The following is an 11,325-nucleotide window of genomic DNA, read 5'->3' as shown; positions in this document are numbered from 1 at the left end:
ATTCTCGGTCCTTTTGCCACGAGTACCGTCCTTCGCAGGCGCCAGGCGCAGCTTTGTGAGCACGACCTCCTGGGGTGCCGGAAAGGATCCAACTACTCCTTGCACGATCGCCAAGCAGCCTGCCATATTGGTCGTCACCGTCGCCGTCGCCGTTCTGGTTCTTTCGACCCCCTCTCTGGAGATCTCCCTTGTCTTCTCAGGCCTTCTGCCTGAGCACGCTGCCAGGGATCCGCAGCCCTAGTCTACCTCGTCTCGAGTGTTGATTGATCGATCCAGCAGGTTGCGGCCGCACAACCCTGTCCTCCATCCATCCACCAAGCTGCCTTCTGATCGACAGCTGTCGCACAGAACGGGAAGGCCATGACAGGGCGCTGGGAGGTTGTGCAATGCTGCCGTGCGTACGGCCCTAGTGGCGGCCCGGGAAGCGCGATACCTACGCACCATTGGTATCCAACTAATGTGGTCTCCCCTTCATCTATACGTGAGGCACCTAATCATCCACTGTGGGTAGATAGATGCCTAGGTAATCTGACTCTCCGCAGCCTTCTCGGCTAGACCGTCTCTGGCTTATTTACCTTTGACCGATGCGCCGAGAAGAGTAACATTCCCCATGGCTACAGACTACGACGCCTCCACCGTTTGACGAAACGACGACACTTTGCCTAGCTCAAACAACACTCGCCCACTCTTTCAGAAAGGTACCCGGCAACATGGCCCGCCGATGCTCGGATGCGAATTATGCCGGCTGGCTCCTTGGGTGTCACACCCACTAGAATTCCGCAGTGGAGCACGGACACGGCTAGTGTCATGTGTGGTGAGAGCTGTTTACTTTTACCCAGGATGGCGACGATGACGACGAAGGAGGGAAGCGCAGTTTGTCATGGAGAACGTGACCATCAAGCGCACCGCTGGCATTTTTTTCCTTCGACTGCTCTAGTGCACGGCTAATAATGCCGTTGGCCGGCTCTGGGTCAGCCACAGCGATTCTACGGCTTCGAATTCGAATCCATGGGTACACCACCGCCGCCAATAGCAGTTCTTTTCTCTTTCTTGTTTTTGACAACTAGTGTACAATGTTCTAATCATCCCGAGATTGCCCGTCGCCCACTTGCTCTCCCAGCACCCGTCCAGCACCAAGAACGAGCTACTGGCTACCCTCAGGCGTCAAAGCAAAGCCTCCGATCGCCATAGGACCTCATCCCTCGTTCTAGTTACTACTGTGCTAATAATGGGTCGTTGAACAGAATTTTATCGGAAGGTGCGCCGGCGGCAATGCAGGCTAGGTGCAGTGTGATGAGGTGCATGCTGTCCGTGTATGGCAATGTAAGAGTGGAATATTCGTCCTGATCCTATTGTTGGACCCCCCGCCCCTGGTGGTACTCATCGTATGCAAGCAGCATCAGCTAGGCCTCTCCGTATTCACGGTACGATGGCGTGTCATCCGCGCCAGAACTTAATGCGATGCTGTGGCTAATGAGCTTGGGTGCATCGCGGGCGGACAGACATGGTGGCCGGTTGAGGAGAGCTACAGAGCACTTGTGACCACGGGACCGTATCCCATCGAAAATTGCGACCGTTTTGAGAAGGATGGAGAAGGAGGACGGGAACAAGACTGTCGTATCTTCGAGTCAAGTCCACACTCTCTCGGACCGCACGCCTGTCGACATCGCGATGCTCGGACTCGGGCTCCAGGTTCTCTCTCGGGGACATGGTCAGGTGCTAGTAACGTCGGAAACCTCCACATCGATCAGGTGTCAGAGGAGGCAATCTGCATCCGGGCGGAACTCTGTCCCCGGCCCCTGTTCCTTGACTGAGCCATTGCACGACGAGCCAACTCCATACAGTTAGCATCTACACATGGGGGTTACTGATTCTGTGCAGGACCAACTGTTGCGCAATGTTGGTCAGGAACGGCCGGTCTGCCGTGAGAATCGGTACATTCGCCATGTTTGCTGACACATCACAGCAAGCACGAACCGGGACTTCATTTCAAGGAATTTGAGTTTCTGCACAAGATCATGCATCAGAGCACAACGCAGATGCCGTCTCAGGCCTCCGGCGTCCGGGGCTGAGCACATGTGGTGTGGCCAAGGTGCTCGTTGGCCGCCAGGGAATTGCCGACGAAGCTCCCCCTCCCCTGTGTGCGCCGGATTCGATTCCATCGTTGGGTCAGGTGACTGACATGTCTCGAAGGTGGATGTGTGACAAGTGACGAGTGAGGACGTTCCGCATGTGGATGACATAAGCAGGTTGGACAAAGCACATTGGATTATCTATCTATCCCGAGGGAGCGACTCCGATTGGTGACTGAAAGTATCAGGCAATTGCTATCAATTGAAGCTATCAACACATGATCCCACGGCACCAAAACCCGATTCTGCTGGAAAGAATCAGGAATACCAGAATTCCTGTGGCACGGCTGATCTGTCAGATCAAGTGGCTGAGGATTTGACGAGGAAAGTGGCAAGACGCCTCGTTGTGCTACTCGAAATTGAGAGGTCCTCATCTAAGCTGCTGACTCACTCGCGTGCCTACATCCGCATTTATCTTGACGTCTTCTGCCAATTCATAGCAAGGGAATTCCGAGACAGATTAGATCATCAGCATGGAGGCATACAGACCATCGCCGAGTGCCGGCTCAACGGCTGGCCTCTCTGCCCTGCTCGACTTTGATGCCACCTTCTTCTTTCTCCCACTCGTCACGCTGCTGGGCTTCCTACTCCCCATCATCTACCTCTTCCCCCCCGTTCCCGCCACCAAGGCCGACGCCTTACAGCAGACACACGACCGCCTCGGCCTCGGCCGCGCCGAGAGCAATCTTCGCACCCACAATCGGCCTGCCGCCGCCGCCGTCACACCCGGTGCCTCGGCGAAGCTCCAAGCCCTGACCATCTACCCCGTCAAGTCGTGCCGCGGCATCGAGCTCACGCGCTCCCGCGTCCTGCCCACGGGTCTCGAATTCGATCGCCTCTTCACCTTTGCGCAGCTCAAGTCGCCCTTCTCCGTGTCCTCGACTGCCAACGCGGCGGAGAAGGAGGACGGCCACGTCTGGGAGTTCATCACGCAGCGGCAGTTTGCCCGCCTCGCCAATGTCAAGGTCGACCTGTACGTGCCGCGCGTCGAGGATGGCACGCGGGCTGACAAAGACACCGGGTCGTGGATCGTCATGCGCTTCCCGTGGAGGGATCTTGGCATAAGGGGCGTGTTGCAGACCATCGCTGCCAAGCTTGTGAGGGGGTGGTACGCCGAGGCCGAGAGGGAGTTCTTGCTGCCCGTGGAGTTCCCCACCAAGGCCGAAATTGAGCAGAGGGGATACGAATTTGAGAAGGTCAAGATCTGGAAGGACGTTGTCACGGCGCTGAACCTGGGCGTCGATGTGCCCGAGGAACTCAGGTCCTATCTGGGCGTGAGCAACAAGCTCGGCCTCTTCAGGATTGATCCCCTGGGGCTGCGGCAGGTGTTCCGCTGTGCGCCGCGCAAGGAAGAGATTGGCTACCAACCCACCGTGGGCTTCCAGGATGCGGTACGTTATCAGGCTCGCGAGGATTCGAGGATTCGGCTGACGAATGTCTAGTACCCCTTACACTTGATGAATCTCGGCAGCTTGCAAGATTTCGACTCTCAGGTGCCCAAAGACGGGGACCTCAAGTACCTGGACGTCAGACGGTTCCGCTCGAACTTGATCGGTATGTTGTTCCTTTCAACGGGCTGCACCTCACACCGCTGACCTCTGCACCAAGTGACGGGCGCTCCTGCTTACGATGAGGAATCTTGGCAATCCATCCGCTTCACCCCTGGCGCATCCACCTTGACATCGGACGCCAGCTTTCAAGTCTCGTGCCGCACCGTCCGCTGCAAACTCCCCAATGTCGACCCTGCCACGGGCATCCGCCACCGCGTCGAGCCCGACCGCTCGCTGCGCAAAATCCGCGACGTCGACCCCGGAGCGCCCAAGATGGGATGCTTAGGCGTGCAGCTGTGCCCGCTCTTCGAGGACGCTGAATCGTGCGAGACTGAGGATTTGCGAAGCTGGCTTGAGGTCGGCATGACGATAGATGTACAGTCCCGGGGTGAGCACGTGTACATCAAGCAGTGAGAGGTGCAAGCCTTCTCGTTTGGGCAAGGAAACGATAAGGCCGAGTTCTGAGCGTCATGCGTATGGAGCATTCAACAGGCATAGAGCACCACCGCAACCAATCCATAGAAGTGAAGCAAGCATTGATATCTTGAAACAAAGAAACTTTCGCCAGCTCAGCCAGCCCAATCGTACTCTCCCGCAAAATCAAGTCATGTGCCACGTTCCGCAAGTCATTACAGCCGTCCAACCTGGTATCCAACCGACCCCGGCTCAGCCAGCCCAAATCCCGTTGACATGCAGCCACACAAGTACAGACACCCATCTTCATCGTCATCTTGCCGTTTACGAACATCATCATCATCATTTCAAGTCCGCCGGCGTTAACGCCTGCACCATACTCGTACCCTCGCTGAAGCGCGTGCGAAAGATGCGGTTGGCGTTCTGGAACATGCCGTCCTTGAGACTGACGACGATGAACTGTGACCCCTTGAACCGCGTCTTGATGAGCCGGCCAATGTTCTGCGTGTGGGAAAGATCCAATGCCGCATCGACCTCGTCGAGAATATACATGGGCGCAGGCTTAAATTGCAAAAGGGCCATGATGAGCGAGAGAGCGATGAGAGACCTGTAGCTGTTAGTCATGGCATGCTGTGTGAAAGGGGCAAGTTTGATGGCGGTCTCACCTTTGGCCACCAGACAGCTCCGTCAGGCTCTGCTTCCAGACCTTGCCCAGGGACACCTTCACCTCGAGGCCGTCGCTGATCGTTTTGCCCTCAGGCGGGTCCAGCTTGGCGAAACTTCCTGGCAGCAGCTCGTTGAAGATCTGGCCAAAGTCGCCGTTGACCTTGACCCACGTCTCGTGCAGAGCCTTCTTCTTGTAGTCATCCAGGCTGAGAATGGTCTCCTCAATCTTGCGCTTGTCGCGGATGACCGTCTTCATCATGTGCTTGAGCGAAACCTCCTTCTTCTCCACGCTGTCGATCATATTCATGACCTTGGGGTTGATCTTCTTCTTCATGCCCTGGAAGCGGTCCGTCAGGTTCCGCAGCGTGGCCTTGCACTCGCTGATGTTCTGGCCCTCGAAGTCGTACGGCGTGCCGGAGCGACCAAAGTTGTCCTTCTCGTCCGCGATCCAGTCGTGGTCCTTCTCCATGTACGCGACCGTCTGCAACGCCGACTGCTGCTCCTTGTGGAACTTCTCCACCTGGTGACCGAGCGTCTGCATCTCGAGGCCCTCTTCCGCGACGCGCGCGTTTTTGGACCGCGTGGCTTCCTCCAGCGCCCGCAGCTCGTCGTCAAACCCGTGCAGCTTGGCCCGCTCATCGTCCAGCTCGGCTTGCACCGAATCATGCGTGTCCTTGAGCTCGGCCTGTTGCTGGACGAGGCCCTCAATATCCTGCTGCTGCGCCTTGATGGCGATCTCGACTTCTTGCAGCTGCTCACGGGCGCCAGACAGATCCCCGGCCACTTGCTCCGAGTCGAGCTGCGCGCCCTGGAGCTCCTTCTGCACCGTCTTGACCGAAGCAGCACTCTTGCTCAGTGTTGCTCGTAGCTTATCCAGGGCTTTCTGCAGCTCGATCAACTTGGCGTCCTTGTTGCTGTCAAAATCTTGCATATCCTTGTTTATCCTCTTTTCGTCGGCGAGGGCTTCGGCATGTCGCTTCTTTGCGTCCGCCATGTCGTTCTTCAGCTGGATGATTGTCTCTTTCATGTTGGCAACCTCCTGAATGATTGAGGAGGACGAGTTGCTGCCAATCTGCTCCTCAGCGAGCTTGATCTCGTGGCTCTTGAGGTCCAGCTCCTGCTTGATCTTGCGGGCGTGGTCGAGTTTAGACTTCTCTCGTGAAATGGTCACTTGAAGGCTCGTCAGCGTCGACTCGGCCTCCTTCAGCTGTCTGGTGAGCTCGTTCAGCTTTTGCAAAGTGACCAGCACTCCACTTGAGTTGGGTGAGCTGCCGCCAGATAGTGTACCTGAAGGGTCGTAGGCATCACCCTCAAGCGTGATGCTCCTCATCCTGACGTTCGGGTCAAACGTGACCTTCTTGGCTGTCTCTGCGTCGGCACACACAAGCGTGTTGCCGAACACGTACTCCATGGCCGACGACACTTCATCGTCGTAGCCAACAAGAGACAAAGCCAGATCGACCTTGCCGGGCGCAATCTTCTGCGCTGTAGCAATAGTCTGAGCTGAAGCCTTGAAAGCTGCAATCTTGTTGAGGGGAATGATGGTGACTCGCTTGCGAAGCTTGCCGCCCTTCAGAAGCTGTGTGCCGGTCACTTCAGAGTCTACCACCACGTTGTAAAGGCGGCCCCCAGCGCAGATCTCGAGCGCAGTCCCGGCTTCTGTGTGATCCTTGTCGAGGGTGAATAGCTGCGCAACAAGTCCCTTGACCTTGGATCGATCGAAATTGGGCACTGGGTCGTGGTAGTTGAAGTCGATGTTGGCAACCTTTCTCTTCAGTGCATCCGACTCTTGACGCAGAGCACGGATCCGTTGTTGAAGACCAGACTGCTGCTGGTACATCTCCTCCTCTTGACCAGGCTGGAAGCCGAGCTTGCCGAGCTCCTTTTCGAGTCTCTGCTGTTGGGCTTTGAGGTCCTCCAGGTCGTTGAGAAGGCCTGCGTTCTGTTCCTTGGCTTTTTTCGCACGAGGCTCCTCTTCCTTGATCCGCTTCTCGAGATGGGCAATCTTCATCTTGGCTTGCTCCTGCTCGGTCGCCGCTGTCGTTGCGCGATTCCTGGCGTCCTGCAGCTGTCCCTGATAACCACCTTCCTGGCCGGCTTTGGACGCGACACCAGTCTGTAATGTCTGCAGCAATTCCTCCTTGGAATCTGCCTCCCGGCCCTGCGCCTCAACTTCGTCCTTGGCAGTATCGTACTTTGCCTTGATGGCTTCGTACGCCTTTGTCTTCTCCTGCAGAGCTGTCTCGAGCTCGGTCACGGTTGTCTCGACAGCGACCTTCTTCTCAGCCTCCTCGTTGAGACTGGACTGTTTTAGGTCCATGACGGTGGCAAGGCGCACCAGCTCGTTCGAGTGCTTCTTGACCAAATCCTCTAGGCCTTGCGCCTTGCCTCCCTTCTTGAGCTCCTTGTCGCGCTGGGCCCGGACCCTCTGCACATCCTCCTCTAGATGCGAGATTTCGCTCTTGAGGCGGACTGCCGATTGTTCGAGGTCCTTCTGCCTTTGCTTCTTGCCGTCCAGATCTGCCGCCGACTGCTGCAGCTTCTCCTGACACCTCACATAGTCGTGGGCGACGACCACTCTTGTGAGGCGCTCCATGTCGTTCTGGGTTTGTTGGAAGTCGAGGAATGCGCGCTTTTCGGTTCTCAGCTTCTCGAGTTTCGGCTCAATCTCGTCTCGCAGCAGCTCCGTGATCTCCTGCAGCTTCATGTCCTTCTTTGCCATGGTCTTGAACGCCTTGTCCCGTCGGTCCTCAAACATGCGTGTGCCGGCGGCTTCTTCGATCATGGAGAGAATCTCGACAGGCTTCATGTTAAGGACTTTGGTGATGCGTCCCTGCATGATGAGAAAGTTGGGGTTGTTGATGTTCAGTTGCACCGACTGGAAAAGGTTCTGTACCGTCTGCTGCTGCGCCCTATGCCCGTTGATCAGGTACTTGGAGGTTCCGCCGAGGACGATCTGCCGGGTGACGCTGACGGTCGCATATTCCTCGAAACCGATCGGCGACTTCTTCTTGTCTCTGTTGTCGAAGACGATGGTGACACTCGCTTTGGTGACACCGGCTTGGCCACGCTTGTAGATGAGGTCCTGATCCGCGGGGTCAGCGCCTGACTGGGCGGGGTGGCATCGGGCGCGCGAGAGCATACCTGGAGATTCTGGGCTCGCACTGTCGTCATGTTCGTGATGCCGAGGACGAAGCAGATTGCGTCAAGGATATTTGACTTGCCGGACCCATTGAGACCGGTGATTGAGTTGAAGCTCTCGTCCCTACGTCGTATCAGTGCCGGTTACGGCTTCCGGTCACTCCTGACCGTTTGTTTACTCACCATCCTGAAATGACCGTTCGAACGGCGTACGACTTGAAGCCCTGCACAGTGTCAACAGCAGCGCACGCATAGAAAGAGAAACATCACTTCAACATACGTCTATGATAACCTCGATTACCCTCATGCTGTCGTTGTTCGTTTGTCGGGTTCCGCTCGGTGTGGGCTGGGCATGATGGCACGGCGAAAGCGATGACTTGGTCGCGACGAAAGTAAACAAATGCGACCGGGTGCGATAAGGGGCTTATCAGCCTGACCCTGAACCAAAGCGCCCCGCGATGAATGAGGCTTCACTGAGGTGCCTTAGCAAGGGGGGGAGGTCGCGTCACGTGCAGCTCGCTTCCCCCACAAGCGCGATCGAGTGTCGCCCACCAACACGCACGCATACACACACACATTGGATCTCAAGGGAGCACCACAACACGCTAGTCCCGATTCGCTCTTGACCAAAACAAAGCGGATGCCGGTCCAAAGTGACATGGAGCTTGGATGCGGGCCCACGCGCCAACAACCTCGACACCCATAACTCCCCAGTCTACCTATTCGACATTGGAGCTCTTGCACTCGCCCTCCATCAACATACGGCTACCTTATACCAACCCTATTCCCACCTACCACGCTCGATGATTGCTTCTCTTTCCGCCATTTCATAGCGATACCTCAGCGCTAGCCGCTCGGAAGCCCTTTGTTTACCATGGCCGCCATGCGTGGAGCGCGCGTTCCCGTCGGTTCGGCGACGTGGATCGCAGGCGAGCGATCCTCTGCGGAAGATATTGTCAAGACTGAGACTGAAGAGTTCTCCTACTCCGTCCGTAACGAGTTCGACTGGTTGAACGAGCACATGGCCGACGTCTTCAATGAAAATGCCATGTATGTCACGCTTCATCCCTGGGTTCTCTAGTATCGACAAGACTAACTAATATGCCACCACCCAGTAACGTTGCCGAAATGTTCAAGACGCCCGGAAAGCTTCGGGGCAAAACGCCTCGAACAGCGAGAAAAGTCATCACAGGAGAACCTCGCGTTGTAAGCATTGATAGTCATGCCAAATACCATGGCTTTTTATTTTTATTCTTATATGCTGACTGTGTTACAGCCTCTCTCAGATATCTTCTCCTCCGCGTCGAAAGGAGTGCCGACACCGTTCACACAGCAGCTAGGTCGCCTGCAGTCGCCGAGGTTACAGGCTTCAAGCTCCAGGTCGCCGCTCGCCAACAAGATCGCGTCCCCCTTGAGACCTCTACCGTCGATGCGGCCTCAACCTACGAAGAATGCAGCACTTCCAGCGGACTCTGGCTATTATGGAAGCCAGTCTCAGGACGTGGTGGATGTTGACCATCATGTTTACGCGACGCAGTCTACACAACCTTTCAGCCCTGTTCGAGAAGCCGACACAAACGAAGACGTCGCGTTCCACGTCGATGAACCCTCGACACACGAAAGCCCGACCGTCACCAAGACGATGCAATCGCCCACCATGACATTCCAGACAGCACGCGAGGAGCAAACGACCCGAGTGCTCAAGGATGTCACGCAAAAGATGGCCTCGCCCGTTCCCAATCCTTCCCCAGTACGAAGCCCGGCGAAACAGACATCGACATATCCCATCATCTCGCCCCCCTCTCGTTTTGCGCACTCCTCATCTCCCAAGAAATCCTCGCCGCTCAAGACCTCGCCTGCCAAACACTTTGATGAGCCCATGTCGGACGCTCCATCAGAAGACCACAGCCCTCTTGCGGACGAAGCACAGTCGCCTTCCGAGGGCTCAAGCCCCATTCGCCCCGTTGTTCGCAAGAGCAGCCTCAACTTTGCTTCTCTGCCTGCTAGAGAGCCTTTGACTCACAAGAAGAGCCTAGGGGCGCGCCAGTCAAGACCCAGCCATGATAGTCGGCAGAGCTATCTTGGCAGGCATACTGGTGGGAAGAGCCTCAGCAACGTTGATATTTTGAGCTCTACCGATGATGAAGACGATTACCAGGACGGCATGGAGCTTGACGGCATTGTTGCTGGCGCGCACAAAACAGCCAATGATGAGGTATTCGCTGATGATCACAACAAGGTCTACACTCAGAGGCTGCAAGACCAGATCAGCCTCCTTGGAAAGTCGCAACCGAACGCCAGCAGGCCCTCAAAGTCCATCCCTAGTTCCGCGGTTCTTCAAGCAGCCGCTGCTGTTGCATCAGTGCCAGAAGCTAAGGAGAAGACTCCAGAGAAGTCCCCGGCCAAAACACCATCAAAATCGTCGCCCAAGAAACCAGCTGCGCCCCCTACTCCGGGAGCTTTCCCTGACGATGACGAGGAGGAGGAGGAAGAGTGGATTGCTCCTCCACCAGTCCCGGAGAAGGATCATATTGAATCCAGTCCTCGTCCTGCGCTTCCAAAAAGTTACACGGCGGACATTATGGAGGGCATTCACGGAATTGACACGGTTAGCGGCGCAGAGTTTGTTCTGCCCAAGCAGCGGCAAGCTGGCAGTCGCTCGACCTCTCCTCAGCGTGGCCCAGCGGTGCCTGAGCGAACAACCAGCACGTTGGGACACACTAAGTCTGCGTCGGTATCGGTACTGCCCGGGCTCGGCACGGCCTCTAGACCAGCAGGCATCAACTCGCCTCTGAAGGCGATTTCCGTTTCCAACCCAGCTCTCATGTCCGTATCGGAGACTGGACGTCCTCAAACACCCCAGTCTCCATCACGCAGCTTCCGCGACAGCCCGCTGAAACAGGTTAAGAACAAGCTTTCTTCGATCATCAAGAGTTCCAGAGGGCTTCTGGCAAGCAGTGCCGCTATCAGCGCCGAGGGCAAGTCCATGCTGTCGCCATCGTCAACCAGGCTTGGCTTCCATGCAGGCCCCTCAACCAGCTCTCTTGCGACGTTGGCCACTACTGCTGACTCGTTGTATCCCGACCTATCCCAGCGCGCCACAAATGATGCTCCTGTTGTTTCCAGCTCTGGAAGCCCCACGCGCCCGGTCGCAAAGCGAACGAGGTCCTCCACCGAAAGGGAAAAGGAAGAGAAACGCAAGGAAAAGGAAACACAGAAGGAAGCCCGCGTCATGAACGAGCAGATGGACAAATTGGAGAAGGCTCGCGAAAAGGAGCGCGAGAAGGCTCGTGTGTTCAGCAAGGAGCAGGAAAGGATCGCCGCCTTTGAAAAGAAGTTGCGGCTCAGAAGAGCAGGAGGTTGTGCAAACTCCCGCCCCAGCAGGAAAAACCTACCAGGACAGCCTCGTAAAACGAAGCTCA

General features: G+C 56.4%; 3 protein-coding genes across 3 annotated transcripts in view; 2 read left to right on the top strand and 1 right to left on the bottom strand.

The window, feature by feature from the left end:
• Positions 1 to 2,605: 2,605 nt before the first annotated feature.
• Positions 2,606 to 4,096, top strand: VDBG_01037 (MOSC domain-containing protein; the record flags this gene model as incomplete). Its single annotated transcript, XM_003009308.1, has 3 exons — positions 2,606 to 3,523; positions 3,575 to 3,686; positions 3,741 to 4,096. The coding sequence occupies 3 exons, from the start codon at positions 2,606 to 2,608 to the stop codon at positions 4,094 to 4,096; spliced, it is 1,386 nt and encodes a 461-aa protein (XP_003009354.1).
• Positions 4,097 to 4,438: 342 nt separating this feature from the next.
• Positions 4,439 to 8,210, bottom strand: VDBG_01036 (conserved hypothetical protein; the record flags this gene model as incomplete). The annotated part of the gene is made up of 6 exons (XM_003009307.1): positions 4,439 to 4,703; positions 4,762 to 6,093; positions 6,169 to 7,847; positions 7,907 to 8,027; positions 8,087 to 8,127; positions 8,184 to 8,210. 6 exons carry the CDS (start codon positions 8,208 to 8,210, stop codon positions 4,439 to 4,441), a joined length of 3,465 nt encoding a protein of 1,154 aa, XP_003009353.1.
• Positions 8,211 to 8,777: 567 nt separating this feature from the next.
• Positions 8,778 to 11,325, top strand: part of VDBG_01035 (inner centromere protein) — a gene marked incomplete at both ends in the record, with an annotated part of 4,340 nt that continues 1,792 nt past the window's right edge. The window contains 3 exons of the mRNA XM_003009306.1: positions 8,778 to 8,953; positions 9,019 to 9,109; positions 9,180 to 11,193. Of these exons, the coding sequence (XP_003009352.1) occupies positions 8,778 to 8,953; positions 9,019 to 9,109; positions 9,180 to 11,193 (2,281 nt within the window). The remainder of the gene's footprint in view (positions 8,954 to 9,018; positions 9,110 to 9,179; positions 11,194 to 11,325) is intronic.

The sequence above is a fragment of the Verticillium alfalfae genome, genomic scaffold (genome assembly GCF_000150825.1).
Source record: "Verticillium alfalfae VaMs.102 supercont1.1 genomic scaffold, whole genome shotgun sequence".
In the NCBI taxonomy this organism is placed as follows: domain Eukaryota; kingdom Fungi; phylum Ascomycota; class Sordariomycetes; order Glomerellales; family Plectosphaerellaceae; genus Verticillium; species Verticillium alfalfae.
This window is presented reverse-complemented; position numbering and strand designations above follow the sequence as displayed.